This window comes from Vigna umbellata, chromosome 5 (genome assembly GCF_029865625.1).
Source record: "Vigna umbellata cultivar VRB3 chromosome 5, Vumbellata_1.0, whole genome shotgun sequence".
NCBI classification, from domain to species: domain Eukaryota; kingdom Viridiplantae; phylum Streptophyta; class Magnoliopsida; order Fabales; family Fabaceae; genus Vigna; species Vigna umbellata.
The window spans coordinates 11,234,439-11,252,500 of record NC_142169.1 but is presented as its reverse complement, the minus strand read 5'-3'; the positions used below and the strand labels follow the sequence as shown (position 1 = coordinate 11,252,500).

At 38.0% G+C, this 18,062-nt stretch overlaps 1 protein-coding gene across 8 annotated transcripts in view; it reads left to right on the top strand.

Annotated features, from left to right (window-relative positions):
- The window catches only part of LOC124841515 (serine/threonine-protein kinase STY13-like), a 19,084-nt gene extending 2,814 nt beyond the window's left edge, over positions 1 to 16,270 (top strand). For 7 of the 8 annotated variants that reach the window (XM_088116251.1, XM_088116252.1, XM_088116249.1 and 4 more), the window contains 3 exons: positions 13,728 to 13,852; positions 13,948 to 14,106; positions 15,481 to 16,270. In XM_088116251.1, the coding sequence (XP_087972377.1) occupies positions 13,728 to 13,852; positions 13,948 to 14,106; positions 15,481 to 15,795 (599 nt within the window). In that variant the 3' untranslated portion in view covers positions 15,796 to 16,270. The remainder of the gene's footprint in view (positions 1 to 13,727; positions 13,853 to 13,947; positions 14,107 to 15,480) is intronic. The other variant, XM_088116253.1, reaches the window with a different exon arrangement.
- Positions 16,271 to 18,062: the final 1,792 nt, after the last annotated feature.

Here is an 18,062-nt window from a genome sequence, read left to right as displayed (position 1 = left end):
GGACAAAGGGCAGTAGCTGCTCTGTGGGAGCATAGGTCTGTGGCTGTAGGATTTTATTGCTGTTGTATTTGACGTTTCAATATTAAATAACAAACATTGGGTCTGACCTGCCAAATCGTGAGTGAAGGAGAGACATGATTTTTATGGTGACAAAAGCAGCAATGCCACCCAAGAAGATAGAGGCCAAGGTTGCAGCATTTGAGACAAAGTTAGAAGGCCTCAAATCCATTCTACAAGTGAGTCAGATCAAAGTAGAGGACAATTAGAAAGGTTAATCATCATAATTAGTAAGAACAAGGAGGAATCAAATGGTAAGGGACCATGTTGAATTTACAAGGTGAGACGTTAGAGGAGTTCAGACAGTTAACGAAGAAGGTGGAGTTGCCTATGTTTAACAATGATGACTATGCTCGTTGGATTGTGCATGCTGAAGTGTATTTGCAAATGCAGGGAACTTATCCATATTGTTAGTGTATGTTAGTGTCATTAGGTCTTACAGCTGAAGTATACAGCTGTCAATATGTGTAGTGTTAGTGTATAGCTGTCAATATGTGTATTTCTCTATTAATACCAAATCGTACAACACACTTTAATAGTTGACACGTTAATAAAATTAGTTACATCTGTTCAGTTTTCTCTCCCTTTTCTATCCATCTTATAATTGTAAGATGGTATCATTAGCATTTTTTCTCACCGATCTGGATTCTCCTCGTTCTTCCTGACTATCACAATTGCTTTCACAATTGCTTTCACTTTGCTCTGTGATGCTTTGGTTGTAGCTCTATTGGAGTTTGAATCTACTCCTTGTTTGTGTGTTTTGCCTTGTGTGTTGGTGTTAAGAACCCAAAATTGAAAAGGGAAAGAAGAGTAATATTCTTTATTATATAGACTAAAAAAACACAAAAATAGGAGAACACTCTCTCCTCCAAGGGATTCCCCTTCACAAAGAGCTAAAGCTCAATCTATAAAGTTATCCCCCACTTGAGATTAAAAACTGATAAAAATATATTCTTGAGGGTTTATCAGATCCCTCTCATTCTTTTCTATATATATTGAAAAGCAAGAGTACATGGAACACCAAGAGTCTGCACTAGACCTCTAGGTACAGAACTAGGTACTACTCATTATTGGTCTAACAGACTAGCCTTAATGATGATATGTAACCGTAATTATTCTAACACTTCCCCTCAAGCTGGAGCATACAGATTGTATGTACCAAGCTTGGAACAAATAAACTCAATCCGAGGTCCCCTTAATGACTTGGTCAACACATCTGCAAGTTGGTCATTTGATCCAACGAACTCGGTACATATTTCTTTTGACAATAACTTTTCCCGAACAAAATGACAATCAATTTCTATATGTTTAGTTCTCTCGTGAAACACTGGATTTGATGCAATGTGAAGAGCAGCTTGGTTATCACAATACATCTTCATACTCTGGATGTCACATAAGCTAAGCTCTTGAAGGAACTGCTTCACCCATATAAGTTCACATGCTAGTGACGCCATTGCCCTATATTCAGCTTGAGCTGTTGATCGAGCCACTACATTCTTTTTCTTACTTTTCCATGAGATAATGTTTCCTCCAAGGAAAACACAATATCCAGTAGTAGATCGTCTATCAATAGGAGAACCTGCCCAATCGGCATCACAATATCCTGATACCTGAAGGCTTCCTTTTTCTTCATATAACAGCCCTTGCCCGGGAGCCTTTTTCACATACCTTAGAATGCGAATGATAGCATTCCAATGGCCAACACATGGAGCTTGCATGAACTGACTAACCACTCCAACTGCAAAAGATAGATCCGGCCTTGTAATAGTGAGATAGATTAGTTTTCCAACTAGCCTCTTATATCTCTCCAGGTCGGAGAATAACTCACTTTCTTCTGCTGTTAATTTTTGATTTGGGCCCATAGGACTGTCAACCGGTCTACAATCAATCATGCATGTTTCTTGCAAAATATCCAGAGCATACTTCCTTTGGGAGATTACAACTCCATCTTTTGACCGAGCTACTTCAATGCCTAAGAAGTATTTGAGGCTTCCAAGATCCTTGGTTTGGAAATGTCTACACAAGTACTCCTTCAATTGAGATATTCCAGCTGTATCATTTCTTGTAATGACTATATCATCAACATATACTATTAAGTAAACACATTTCCCGAGAGACGAATGATAATAAAAGATTGAGTGATCTGCTTCACTGCGTTTTAGCCCAAATTTTTGAACAATGGAGCTGAATTTTCCAAACCAAGCACGTGGTGATTGCTTGAGCCCATATAGAGATCGATGCAATTTGCAAACCATACCAGACTCCCCCTGAGCAACAAACCCAGGAGGTTGCTCCATATAAACTTCTTCCCCAAGATCACCATGGAGAAAGACATTTTTGATATCCAATTGATGAAGTGGCCAATGACGAATGACTACCATTGCGAAGAAAAGACGAATGGTAGTCATCTTGGCCACGAGAGAAAAGGTGTCACAATAATCAAGGCCATAAAACTGAGTGTACCCTTTTGCAACTAGCCGGGCTTTTAGCCTATCAATGTCACCATTAGGGCCGACTTTAACTGCATATACCCATCGACAACCAACAGCCTTTTTGCCCGGGGGAAGTGACACAAGCTCCCAAGTATTACTGTGGCCAGGAGCCTGCATTTCTGCAATCATGGCTTGTCGCCATCCAGGATGATCAAGTGCTTCTTTCACATTTTTGGATATAACCACAGAAGACACTGAGGATAAAAGGGAATAAAAGGAGGGCGACAATCTGTGATAGCTGAGAAAATTATAAATGGGATGAGGGTTTCGAGTGGAACGAGTACCTTTTCTGAGAGCAATGGGCCAACCAGAATCATTTTCACCAGGAGGCGTGGCAAGAGACAGTGAGGGAGAAGAATCTGAAGGAGGAGATCCACCATTTTCTGGAAGAGGACTATCCATCGGGGTACTGTGGCGGAAGATATCAATATGTGGAGAGGAAGGTTCGGGAGGACCTTGAGCATGACTTGGATTGACTGAGGCATTGGAGATATTGACTCAACCACTGGAAGAGGAATGACCTGTTGGAGGATATGAACATCTTGAACAGATGGAGAGAAGAAAGGTGTTTGTTCAAAGAATGTAACATTGGCAGACATGTAGTACTTCTTGGTTTCAGGAGAGTAACACCGATACCCTTTTTGAAGCCGAGAATAGCCTAAAAAGACACATTTGATCGCACGAGCGGAGAGCTTGTTTAGCCCCGGAGACATGTCGTGAACAAAACAGACACAAACAAAAACTCGAGGAGGGGTGTGAAAGAGAGGATCATTGGGAAAGAGAATGGAGAAAGGGGCTTTATTATTGAGAGAGGAGGAGGGCATCCTATTAATAAGAAAACAGACAGTTAAGATGACATCCCCCAGTGATGAACAGGAATATGGGCACAAAAGGGTACGAGCAGTTTCAACCAAGTGTCTATTTTTTCTTTCGGCAATACCATTTTGTTGGGGTGTATGAGGACAAGTGGACTGATGGAAAATACCATGGGAGCTAAGGATTGCAGAAAAAGTGGAGGAGAAATACTCTTTAGCATTATCACTTCTTAAGATTTTAATTACTTGACCAAATTGGTTCTTGATTTCATTCAAAAAGGATGTGAAGATGGGTAACAATTCAGAGCGATCTTTCATTAGATAAACCCAAGTACATCTAGAATACTCATCAATAAATGTAACAAAATACCTAAAACCAAAAGAACAGATGCGACTACGTCCCCAGACATCAGAATAAATAATAGAAAAACTAGAATTACATATTGATTAAGACCTTTTAGGAAAGATAGATCTAATATGTTTTCCTAGTTGACAAGACTCACATTCTAAAGTCTGAAGACCACTAAGTTCAGGACACATCTTTTTTAACTTTGACAAGTGAGGATGACCAAATCGGTCATGTAACACTTTAGCGGGAAGAGCTGCAACACAGGATACCCGTGGACGAGATCCAAAATGGTATAAACCTCCACCTTCATATCCTTCTCCAATCTGTCTCCCCGAGCCACGCTCCTGTATAACAAAAGATTTTGAATCCAAAGTTATTGAACAATGTAACATTTTGGTTAACTAACTTAAGGAAAGTAAATTGAATGGACAGTTCGGGACAAAAAGAACAGATTTCAAAGTGAGAGAAGGAGGGAAACAGGGAGACTTGACCGACTCCCTTTGAAAAAGTTTTAGAGCCATTTGCAAGGGTAATGAAATGGGGTTTTTCTTGGAGGGAAAGGGTTGAGAACAATGAGGTATTACCAGAGATGTGATCAGAAGCACCCGAGTCAATTACCCATGAATTTTGACCTTCCATGGATTGAGAAATGCAAGCTGTGGATGTACTTGGGGATTGAGATGATTGGGCCAAGCTGTTAGACCAAGACAGATAATTCTTTCCGTTTAGCTTTTCGGAAGTAATGGAGGGACTTCCAGAGAAAGAAAGAACACTTCCAAACGCCATTCTTGATAAAAATAGGAGAAAGAAAAAACGCAACAGTGAGGAACCAAAAAACCGAGAGGGTTTCTTAGGGTTTTCTTCAAGGGGAGCTTCTGGACTTCACTGAAGTAGGGTTTTGAGGGTTAGAACAGAGAGAGGAGGCTCAGGCGACAACTATGGAGGTGTCGCGGTGACCTTCCGGCGGCCAGAGGGCGGTGCGTGAAAAATACGCACCTGTTCGCAGCGCACAAAGAAGCGGCGCGTGGCGGAGCGTGGAGGAGAATCAAACTCCGGCACCGGTGGGGGTGGTCGTCGCGTGAAGAGACGAACCAGAACCAGTGGTCGCCGGACGGAACAGTGACGGCGGACAGAGAATCAGACTCCAACACCGGTGGGGGTGGTCGTCGCGTGAAGAGACGAACCAGATCCAGTGGTCGCCGGACGGACCAGTGACGGCGGACGGCAGCGGACAGCAGCGGACAGCTGGTAGACAACCCAGGACAGAAACCAGAGCAGGATGTACCTGCTCTGATACCAACTTGAGATTAAAAAGTGATAAAAATATATTCTTGAGTGCTTATCAGATCCCTCTCATTCTTTTCTATATATATTGAAAAGCAAGAGTACATGGAACACCAAGAGTCTGCACTAGACCTCTAGGTACAGAACTAGGTACTACTCATTACTGGTCTAATAGACTAGCCTTAATAATGATATGTAACAGTAATTATTCTAACACCCCCAAAAGTCCCCTGCATACTAGGACCCCCCAACTATATAAAGGAAACCTCACTCACCCTAACAACCTAACCAACAATGACTTCTTAATTTGTTTCCTCCTATCGTACATATTATATCATATCATTACACGTTGCTGTAGAACAACCTTGTCCTCAAGGTTGGGACAGTGAAGCTTGATCCCATGGCAGTATGATATTGTCTTATCATTGGAAGGGAACCCACTTACAAAATTCACTTCTGTTTTGGTTCTTTCTTCACTACAAAGGTGTGATTCTTCACTGCTGACCCTTCTCCCACCTTTGAGCAATTTGCATATCTCTAATCCAGTCTTGTGGTTCCTGTTGTGGCAACCGACTTTTACTATTCTCTACAACAACCATTTCATCTATTAGACTATTTCCAATTCCAAGCACTAGTTGGTATCCGTAAAAGCAGGTAATTTATGCCCTTTTGACAAATAATATGCAAAAAGTCAAGTCTTAAAGATCTGCAGCTCCATAATACTACTACCGCTATCATTGACTCGTGTAATTCGATTGACATGAGGAAGTAATTCTGCTGGCTCGGATTGACTATATAAAAGTCTATCTATGACAATTTCTGGCACTACCACTCCTTCCTTAATTCCATAATTTTTCCCTAATAGGAGAGTAGATTCAGATTCAAAACCTGTTCGCTTGTCAACGACTAAACGACTCAGCTTCATAGATAGAAGTCTTCCAACCTCCCTTGCAGCTTCTTGTACAGCATTGGAAAAATCGATGCAGCTACTCTGTTTAACCCTCTCATCAATGTTGTCCCCAAAACGCTTTAACTGTGATGGAAGACACCCTACATAGGTTCCATGCCCAAAGGTAACCAGAGATTTGTTCTTTTGTTCTAGCTTCAATGTGTCATCAGATGCATCAAGTGGGTCATAAATTAGGCCAAGCCACCAAGGTTTCCTCTTGGCTTGTCCCCAACCAAAATCACCAACAACAAAACCATACCCTTCATGTCTCAAGTTCCCCACGTTTTGACCTCTTTACTGCTTCCCTTGTCTTTTTCTTCCTCAACACCAACCACTTTTGAACCATCCACACTCAAAACAACCGCATGTTCTACTTTATTCTCAAAAGTAGTAGTCACTATGCTCCCACCACTTTCTACTTTCTTTCCTCTATCTTCACCCTCCTCCACTGTTTTAACATATGTACCAAGTCCATCCACACTCTCCCCACTAAAATCAGCAACTTTTGCAACTTCACTCTGAGAAGAAAGAGTCACAACATTCCCATCATAGTCTTCACCTGATGTATTTTCCCCACCAACCTTTGTCAAATTATCCACCCTTAAAGTAGCAGCTTTTGCACCTTTCTTAGAAGCAACATCAACAATGTCACTGCACTTATCATCAGCTCCAAACCTACCATAAGAATACCTACTTTTCATGTGATTTGTTCCAGGACATAGACACCCTAACAACCCAACAACTCCTACCAAATAACACCACACTCTTATTTGTGTCCTTGCTCTCCAAACCCATAGACAAATACTCAGCCATGTCCATATTGGGGGTGTTGGTGATAATCTTGTTCTTCTTGCATAGGACTTGCCACTTTGTCAAGAAATGCTCCCCCAACTGATTCGCTGAAGTTGGATTTACTAGAGACACCAGTATCTTGAATTCTAGGATGACTTGTTCCCCACTCCCAGTCCATGTCACTGCTGCTAAACTCTCTAATAATATGTTTCCCCTGCTATCATGGCTGAGTTTTCAATGGTTGGGGATTCTAGCATTATTCCCCTTCTGCTTTCTTCACTTCTTACCATAGCTACCACTTCATTAATTCCTGGAACTTTGTCTTTACCAAGAATTTGGACTCTCACTTGATAAAAATCAGAGTTAAGCCCTACCAAAAAATCATAGACTCTATCTTGCTCAATATATTCTTTGAGCATGGCAGAATCATCTGAGCACTTGGCTTTGATGACCCTGTAATGGTCTAATTCCATCCACAATGATTTGAGTTGATTGGCATACTCTGTAACAGTCTTGGTTCCTTGTTTGGCAGCGACAGTCTTCACCTTCACATCATATATTTGGGCAGCATCTTTAGCTTTTGAGTATGTCTGGTCCACTGCATTCCAAATCTCCTTTGCAGAATTAAGAAACATGCAAGTATCATTAATTTCTGGGATCATGGAGTTCCATAGTCATGCCATGATCATAGAGTCTTCTTCATCCCATTTTGTAAATTTGGGATCGTCTTCTGGAGGAGCATCATCAGTCAAGTGGTTAGTGTTGTAAAACAGTAGTAGGATGCTGGAATTAATTATTCTCTCATTCATACTTTTGAAACAATACATAAGTGTTTAAAAAGAAACAAACTATTGTCTAATTAAGGTAAAAAATCTCCTGAAATAAAGTCTCTAAATCAGGAGATATCTACCCAATAATACCTGATCTTAATAAAAGGAAATCTGCCCAATAATTACTAATCCTAATCCCTTAATTTTAGGGATTAGACATAATTGCAGGATTACACATAATTGCTATATTAATTGCACAATAATTCACATATTCTGACACCCCCCCTCAAGCTGAGGAATAGATATTGGTCATTCCCAGTTTGCTTATAAGATCTTGGAAGATAGGGCTATTGAGACCTTTTGTTAACACATCAGCTACTTGTTGCCTGGATGGAACATACGCCATGCATAATAGACCTTCGTCTACTTTTTCTTTGATGAAGTGTCTATCTATTTCAACGTGTTTTGTCCGGTCATGTTGAACCGGATTATGTGCAATTTCTATTGCTGATTTATTATCACAGTACAGTTTCATGGGACCCTTCAAATCAACTTTCAAATCATCCAGAATAATTTTTATCCATAATAATTCACATATTCCTTGAGCAAGTGCTCTGAACTCTGATTCAGCTGATGATCTAGACACTACATTCTGTTTTTTACTTCTCCAAGTTACTAAATTTCCACCCAGGAAAGTACAATATCCAGTAGTCGATCTTCTATCAATTAGAGATCCTGCATAGTCTGCGTCGGTGTAGGCTTCAAGGTTCAATTTTTCATTCTTCTTGAATAGGATTCCCTTTCCAGGAGTGCCTTTTAAGTAATGTAGAATCCTATAGGCAGCTTGAAGGTGAGACTCCTTTGGTTCATGCATAAACTGACTTATTACACTTACCGAATGGGCAATATCTGGTCGGGTATGCGCCAAATATATTAATTTTCCAACCAGCCTCTGGTACATCCTTTTTTCTACTTCTGGTTCATCTCCAGATTTACTCAGTTTGTGATTGGGGTCCATTGGAGTTGTTGCGGGTCTGCATCCAATAGTCTTCGTCTCAGCCAACAAATCGGTTATGTATTTTTGTTGGGATATAAAAATTCCTTGGGTAGAGTATGCTACTTCAATTCCTAGAAAATATTTCAGTTTTCCAAGCTCTTTGAGATCAAATTCTTGGACTAGTCTTTGTTTCAATTTTTCCTTTTCTTTTTCATCATTCCCAGTTACTATAATATCATCCACATACACCAAAAGAACTGTTACCTTCCCCTTTTCTGAATGTTTTATGAACAACGTGTGGTCTCCTTGGCTTTGTTTGTAGCCAAATCCCTTCATAACTTTTGAGAACCTCCCAAACCATGCTCTAGGAGATTGTTTCAGTCCATATAGTGCCTTCTTAAGTCTGCACACCTTATTTTGTCTATCTCCTTCAACCCCCTGTGGGATGTTCATGTAGATTTCTTCCTCTAGGTCTCCATGAAGAAAGGCATTTTTAACATCATACTGTAGTAGTTTCCAATCAAAATGAGCAGCTAAGGATAGAAGAATCCTTAGAGTATTCATTTTAGCAACTGGTGCAAACGTTTCTTCATAGTCTATTCCATATGCTTGAGTGTATCCTTTGGCCACCAATCTTGCTTTGTATCGTTCAAGTGACCCATCAGCATTATATTTTACTGTGAATATCCACTTACAGTCAACAATATTCTTTTCTTTGGGTTTATCCACAATTTCCCAAGTGTTATTCTTCTCTAATGCTGTCATTTCCACTTGCATAGCATCTCTCCACTCTTTCTTTGCTAGTGCTTCAATAATATTATTTGGTATAACCACAGAATTCAAGTTTACAATAAAGCTTTTATGATTAGCTGATAATCTATCATAAGAAACATAATTTGAGAGAGGATAGAGAGGTTTTTTAGTGCAATTTCTAGTACCTTTTCGGATGGCTATTGGAAGGTCAATCTCATTTTCTGGTTCAGGTATTTCTTCATTTTCTGGTGCAGAACTTGGATTGGATTCATGGACTTGCATCATCTCTGGAATTTGCTTTCTCCTGGTGTAAACCTTGTTAAATCTCGGAGGATTGTCAGCTTCTATTCGAGTTGCTTCAATGGGGAAATCTGTATCCATAGCTTCTGATCCTCGTTCAGAATTATGTTGTATAGTTGGAGGCTCAGATCTGTTGGTTGTGATATATGGCAGAGTTAAGAACTCAGTATTTTCATGAGGGTCTTCTAGACATTGTTCTGTAGGATTGGTTTTGTTAAAAAAAGGTTTAGTTTCAAGAAAAGTAACATCAGCTGAGATATACCATTTTTTAATGATAGGATCATAACATTTATACCCTTTTTGTGTGGCTGAATATCCTAAAAAAATACATTTAACAGCCCTGGGATCCAGTTTATCTCTAGCTTGAACAGGGACATGTGCAAAGGCTGTACATCCAAATATTCTAGGAATCAATCCATTTGATTTCTTAAAGTGAGGAAAGAAATTATTTAGGACTTCTATTGGACTCTTATTACTTAGGCCATGAGAGGGAAGTCTATTAATAAGATATGATGCAGTAAGAACAGCTTCTCCCCAATAATTTTTTGGAACATTCCCTTGAAAAAGAAGAGCCCGAGTTATATTGAGTAAATGCCCATTTTTTCTTTCTGCCACTCCATTTTGTTGTGGGGTATAAACACATGAAGAGTCATGGATGATCCCATTAGATTGGAAATACGAGGATATGGTTTGGTTGAAATAATCTCTAGCATTATCGGTCCTAAACCTTTTAATATTAACTCCAAATTGAGTTGTGATCATTGAGTGAAATATGGGAATGATAGTGCTGACATCAGATTTTTGTTTAAGCAAATAGAGCCAAGTAACCCTAGTGCAATCATCAATAAATGTTACAAACCAGCGGGCCCCAGAAATATTTGGTACTGTAGACGGTCCCCATATATCACTATGAATCAATTGAAAAGGTTGAGAGCTTCTATTATTGCTGTTGGGAAAAAAAGCACGAGTATGCTTCGCTAACTCACAAGTTTCACAATGAAGCTTTGAGATATCTAAGTTTTCATACAAATGAGGAAACATAAATTGTAGCACCTTAAATGATGGATGTCCTAGACGATAGTGATACAACCATAGTTCATCCTTATTTGTTATACTGTGAAGGGATTTTGCTTGGTTGGTTTGGGATTCTTTAGATACTTCCAAGTAGTAAAGACCATCTTTTTCTTTAGCAAGTCCAATCCTCCTCCCCGAGTCCTGTTCCTGAAAAACACATAGAGATGGGGAAAACATTGCAGAACAATTGAGATCAGAGGTTAGTTTCTTTATGGAGAGAAGACTGGCTGAGAGTTTGGGAACATGGAGAACGTTTTTAAGCATAAGGTTCGGGTTTACTTGGATATTACCATATCCTGCAACAGTAGCTACTGACCCATTTGCAACAATAATTTTTCTATTACTTGGTGAGGGTGTATAAGAATGAAACAAGTGGAATAAATGTGTCATATGATCTGTAGCTCCCGAATCCACAATCCAAGAGTTCACATTATATGAGGTATTCATACAAGAAGTTTTACCTGAGAAAACAAGAGAACATGATCCAGAGGGTTCCTCCATATTCCCCAATAGCTTCTTCAATTTCTTTATTTCTTCCATATTGAAACTGTCTACTGCTGGAGATTCTTTAATCTCTGTTTGTGTTATGTGCACTTGGGACTTTTGTTGTCCTCCACGATTCACCCACTCCTTTCCTGGAGGTTTGCCATGCAATTTCCAACATTTCTCCCTTGTGTGTCTCGGTTTCTGACAATAGGTGCACCATAAATTATCTCTATTTCCTTTCCATAGAGAATTAGGAATTTGCTCATTTCCTTTCTGCACCAGTTCAGGTTTGGTAAGTAGAGCAGACCCATCCATTGGTTGAGACTCAAGCATTACACTCCTTCGACTTTCTTCTGCACGAACAATAGAGATGGTTTCTTCTAGTGAAGGAGTATCCTTTCTCCCTAGAATTTGCACTCTAACTTGATCAAATTCAGGATTTAGTCCTGCAAGAAAATCATACACACGATCCTTCTCTATGAAATTCTTCAAGAGGATTGCATCCTCAGCACACTTCATTTCAAAAACTCTGTAGTGATCAAGTTCCTGCCATAGATTCTGCAACAGTGCCGCATATTCTGTGATTCCTCTGCTTCCCTGTTTTGTGGCTGCAGTTTTTATTTTGATTTCATATACTTGGGCAGCATCATTGGCTTTAGAATATGTGCGGTTTATGGAGTCCCAAATATCTTTAGCTGTATTAAGAAACATACAAGTGTCGCTGATGGTAGCTTCCATGGAGTCCCACAACCAAGACATAATCATGGAATCTTTTTCATCCCATGCTGCAAATGCTGGATCCTCCATGCTTGGACCATTTTCAAGGAGATGAACCAGGCATCCTTTTCCCTTGAGATAGGTTCTAACAAACTGGGACCATTTGAGAAAATTTTTTCCATCCAACCTGTATGACGCTCGGAGACCTTGGAGTTCTCCATTTTTGTGTGAAGGACTAGAGACTTCTCTACTTGATGTAGCACCAGACATTGTAATCGGATGTTAGGTTAACACAGCGGAAAGAATAACAGCAGCAATTAAGGCTGCCCCTTTTTTTTTTTTTTTTTTTTTTTTGACGAGAATGGCAATGAAGGCCAGCAATAGTTGAGGAACGGCAATGAAGGCCGTGAGACAAAAAACAAAGACCAGGGCTCCAGGAAAAACCTAGAGCTCTGATACCATGTTGTAAAACAGTAGTAGGATGCTGGAATTAATTATTCTCTCATTCATACTTTTGAAACAATACATAAGTGTTTAAAAAGAAACAAACTATTGTCTAATTAAGGTAAAAAATCTCCTGAAATAAAGTCTCTAAATCAGGAGATATCTACCCAATAATACCTGATCTTAATAAAAGGAAATCTGCCCAATAATTACTAATCCTAATCCCTTAATTTTAGGGATTAGACATAATTGCAGGATTACACATAATTGCTATATTAATTGCACAATAATTCACATATTCTGACAGTTAGCTTTCCCTTTACCTTTTAAAGTTCTGCGAACAAGCTGGGCCCATTTCAAATAATTCGTTCCATTTAAGCGGTAGGTAGTGTTGAGGTTCTGGAGTTGTTCCTGATTGGTTTGTGATGCAGTAGGCACCACTTCCATAGTTTGGTCTGCCATGTCCAAGCAGCAGAACGATGGTAATCCAGTGAGACGAGATTTGAAAGGAAAAGCACTACAAAAGAAAGAACACTGCAGCAATGAAGGATATAGTGTAGAGTTGTGTTGGCAACAACAATGAAGGCTGTTTTGAAAGAGAGAGTGGCAGCAATGAAGGTTGCCGGCTAGGGTTTTAGTGAGCAGTTAGAGGCGGCTCCCAGATGTTGAGAGCTCTGATACCATCTCATAATTTAGGGTAAAATGTATATGTTATTAGGCTGTTATAGTGTCCCTTGGGGGATGACTATATATAAGGGGAAGGTATCTTGAGACAGACACGATTTTGTATCTCTGTTGTGGACTGGTTTGTACCTGTGAGAAGGGAGATAGTTCCCTTGGATGTCATTGAACATTCTCTTTGTTACCCATATAATAATACAAGGTTTTTCTACTGTGAGTGTGTGTTGTGTGTTCTGTCATCAGAACAGAGGGAAGGCTTGGTTTCTTGTCAGCAAGAAACCTAACAAGATTCTTTTTCCATTACTTGTAAGAGTCACTTTTCTCACATTGTCCTCTTTGTTTATGCCCTTTTTGCTTTGGTAATTACTCTCATTTCATACTTTCAAGTTGGTGACTCTAGTAAGATAAATTTCAAGATTTGAGTCAATTAAAAATCGGCTCAAAACCGTTCTCCAAAATGGGAATCTACTAGAGTTTCAGAATGACAACATCAACTCAAATTCAAGAGTTAAAGAATAAGAATGAATTTTAGTAAAATGTAAAGGACCAAAAATATACTTTTAGCGGATGAAAAAATGTAGGCAATTCCTTCATTCACTTCTAAGGTGTTCGATGGACCATCGAGATAATAAATATTTGGGTAAAGAAACAGCTTCATATTTCTATAGAACTGATGTTACAAAGAAACAGCTTAATATCTATCAAGGAATATCTATCTATTTTACGATCTAGTGGAATTCTGATCAAATTTTCTGTTTTCATCTCAGATAACTTGATCTTGACAGAAGATCATAAAACTGTTAAACTTGCAGATTTTGGTCTAGCCAGAGAAGAGTCCTTAGCAGAGATGATGACTGCTGAGACAGGGACATATCGTTGGATGGCTCCAGAAGTACTTCTTAATTGTCAAAAACTGAACAATTTATTATTTTTTCAGTTTGGTGATCCATGTTAGTAATTTACCATTTCATCCTTGTTTGGTTACAGCTTTACAGCACTGTCACTCTAAGACAAGGGGAGAAGAAACATTACAACCATAAGGTGGATGTCTACAGTTTTGCTATAGTGCTGTGGGAGCTCATCCATAATAGGTTGCCTTTTGAAGGCATGTCAAATCTACAGGCTGCATATGCAGCTGCATTTAAGGTTGATAACATTCTTTTCATCTGGTGCTTACCATAATGAATTATGCTCAAAGTCATAACATTTGAATAATTTGTTACCTCTAGCAAGCCATCTCCTATCATAACTAGAAGGTATACGAAATTAAAATTAAAACTGCTGAAACATAGCTTATGCACAAATTAAAAGTAAAACATTGGAGAAGCTATACGAAAGAGCTTCTATATCAGTTCATGCTTAAACTAATTTTAACTCATGTAAAAATCAATTAAATTTTGGTCTTGTTTTTCTTTTCCAAAACTTATGCAGAAGTCTGTTGAACCAGACCCTTAAACCTTTATTTCGAGGTTTTAGTTCACTCTGATTTATGTTTTCAAAGATTTATGCATGGAATGATCGCATGGAATGATCACATGGGGAGGAACTAAAATGTTGTGTTTACAACTCTGTGTTTAAATATTTGAAAACAAAAAGCATAAAATAGAGTAAAATTAAGATTTGATTATTACTTAATGTTGGAAGTCTCATATTGATTAGATATATGGTCAATTTATGAAGTATATAAATGGATGCAAACCTTACTGTACAAGCTGGTTTTGTAGGATTGAGTTAAACTTAAAGTCCACTTCTTAACATGATATCAAAGTCTTAGGTTAAAGCTTATTCTAGCAAATTTCTTGTTTGTTGGGCATTTTGTTCTAACCGCTATCAGAGAACCCATTAATGTCTAGTTCCATGCTTAAGATGATATACCTCGGCGTGATAGGGGTGTGTTGAAAGTCTCATATTGACTTAAAATCCGCTCGAAATGATATGTCTCGAGGGGTATGTTAGAAGTCTTACATTAGTTTAAAATCAATTTCTTAACATGATATTGTGGGTTGGAAGTCCCACGTTGGCTTAAAATCCATTTCTTAATATGATATCAAATTCATAGGTTAAAGTCTATCCTAATAAATTTGTTGTTTATTGGGCATGTTGTTCCACTTTCTATTGGGCCTTTATGTTTAATCTCATACTCGAGATGTATATATCAGTTTTGTAGAGTTGACTTTAGTTTAAAGTCCACTTTTTAACACTTAACAAAAGGCATTCTTTCAAATCATGTAGATCCTTCATTTTATATAGCCAAGGTTAATGGCATTTACTCTATCACCATTGCTCTGGTTTGGTTATGAATTAGTCTTGTTTCTTATGCTGCAAGAATATCGCCCCTTTCCAATATATAAATTATTTGGTACATCATATATAGTGTAATCTTCAAGAGTTTAAATTGTTATTTTCAAGGTCTTTATGACTACGATCATAGTTTGATATGTTTTTATCATTGAGTGTGCTGCATTTTTTCGTGGAGTTTACTAAGGATTCACTATATAAATATTGACTTAACTGTTTCAGAGTACAAGGCCGAGCGCTGAAGACCTCCCTGATGAATTGGCTCTGATTGTGACTTCTTGTTGGAAAGAGGAACCAAATGATCGACCCAATTTTAGTCAAATAATACAGATGTTGCTTCGATATCTAATTACCATTTCCCCGGCCGATCCAGTTGCTCCAATGCGTATTTCATCATCCAAAAATGCTGTATTGCCACCAGAATCTCCAGGTACAAGTGCTTTAATGGCTCGAAGAGATGATTCTGGCGAAACCCCGAAAGTTGATATTGAAGGCAGGTCTAAAGGGTGTTTCTTCTGCTTTAATCAATGTTACTGATGACCACACGATGCTGACATAGATGGGGCTGACCCAGATCACGGTGTGGCAATCTGAATAAATCCGTCACAAAATGTTGCAATTAGAATTTTAACAAGAAAGCTTTTATTCAATGACGCAGGTTAGTTCACCTTCATTCCATGTTCTCAGTAAGAGTACGTAGCACGCCATTCTCTTTTAACATTGGGTTTACTCACTTCTAACCAACTGGGGTTGAGGCTGCTGAGATGTATTGTTGTACAATATGGTTCATCCAAAGGTCTTCACCTCGTGCGTTATGCTTAATGTATGGAAATGACATGGATAACAAATGAAAATGGGGGAACATTTTTATCAGTGGGTTTATGTAATCCGTTTATGGAACTTGGTAACCTTTTAGATTTTCCTTGCACTTACATTTGTCAAATTCCTATGTTTATGGCCATGACTGATTGTTATTATTTTTACAATCAAATAAAATAGATCGTTTAATGAATGGACATATTGTCTAGAGTAGATCATTTAATGCAAAATTAGATCGTTTAATGTAAAGTTAAAAGTCGCCTAGAGTACATAATTTAACGCAAAATTAGATCGTTCAAAATCATCTATCACAAAAAATAAAATTATAAAGAATAAAGTATAAATAAGGTTGGTGAATCCAAAGTCGTAATAAGGTAGAAAGAAAGTAGAAAGAGGGTTTTGTTATAGATGTATTAAAAGAATGAGAGGAAAAAAATTAGAAAAACGTATTAATTTCTCAATTCATTAACATTTAAATTCTTTATCAATTGTTACGTGATTGTCATTCATTCAATTTTTAAATAAAATAAAATTAATTAAACAAACGTTAATTAATTTGTTAGATATCTCAAGGTTCTTCAAATGTCTATGTTTAAGACTTGTATTATTTTATCTCGAATTAAATAAACAAGAAATTTTCAAAATTAAACAAAATAACAAGAATTTCAATTATGGAGAAAATTTGAATTATCAACCAAATTAAAAAATAATTTTATGGTTAAATTTTTTGATGATATAGCATTTGTTTATAGAATTTGAAGAATAACACTTGCACAAAACTTTTATTATGAACTCACAATAGAATCAATCTAGAAAGGTTAGTCTCTTAAGCAAAAGACAATAAAAATAATTACAACGTATAAGAAAATAGAAAATGATGATGGGTTGACTAGCGGAGGACTATATGATGCCAAGCTATGAAGTAAGTAGACGAATTTGGAAGAAGGGTATGTTGGTTAGAGTGTTAGACAAAAGGCGAAGTTTCACCAAATTAGGGGTGTGTGTTTTACACTAAATGGACAACTAAGTGTAAAATGCATGCACTAGACGACTAATGCAATTACAATAAGTAGATGAGTCCTTGTTGAGAGTGTTAGACGAATCTAGCTAAAGTGTTAGACGACTCTGGTTGTCATATGTTGGACGCTCTATGAATGGAATGGTGTTTTGTTGACACATGAGAATAGTAGTGGAGCAGTGAGTCAGGGACAGGGGAAAAGCGTCCTCGAGAGGGCTGATCGACTAGATATGTGTAATTATGTGATAGGGTGATTTGAGAAAACATGCTTTAAGAAACAAAATCCTATCACAAAAGTATCCCATTCAAAAACTTGTACTTCTCTCTGAAATCCTTTTCTTCTCGTTTCTTTCTTGCTTTTCTTTACAGTTCACATTGGTTTCTCGTTTGATTCAAAATCAGAGAGTAACTAGGTGTCTATGGTGAGAAGACCTTTCAGTTGAACCGATTGGAAGTGGAATTAGGGTAAGTCAACTCTAACTCCTCTCTGTTTGTTTTTTTTTCTGGAAAGTGTTGGCATAAGGACGGTTTGGTAATTGATGTGAAGCTTACGTGTCTTAGAATTATAATTGCTATGTTCATTATTTCATGTTATTATTATAAAAGTGCAACACATAATTGGTATGTGATAATTGGGTGATTTGTGTTTGTGTGATATTATCAATGTGATGTGTTGGCTTGTTAATGAAAGAGTGATTTAGGATTCAACGGGTGTGAGTTCAATTCTAGGGAGATAGGTAGTTAAGGGAAACCTTTGTTTTATTTATATTTTTTTAAAGGGTAAAATAGTCTTTTAGGCAAGCTTCTCACAAGGTAATGACGTTGCAACTTTGAGATTAATCTCATACTTGCATGTCCACAGTTATTATGCCATGATAGTGCCTAATCTTTTACAAATACTAGACAGGAAACGCTTTGAGCTTGGAATTCATTTAGATATATTTTGTACAATTTATCTTGCCTATTA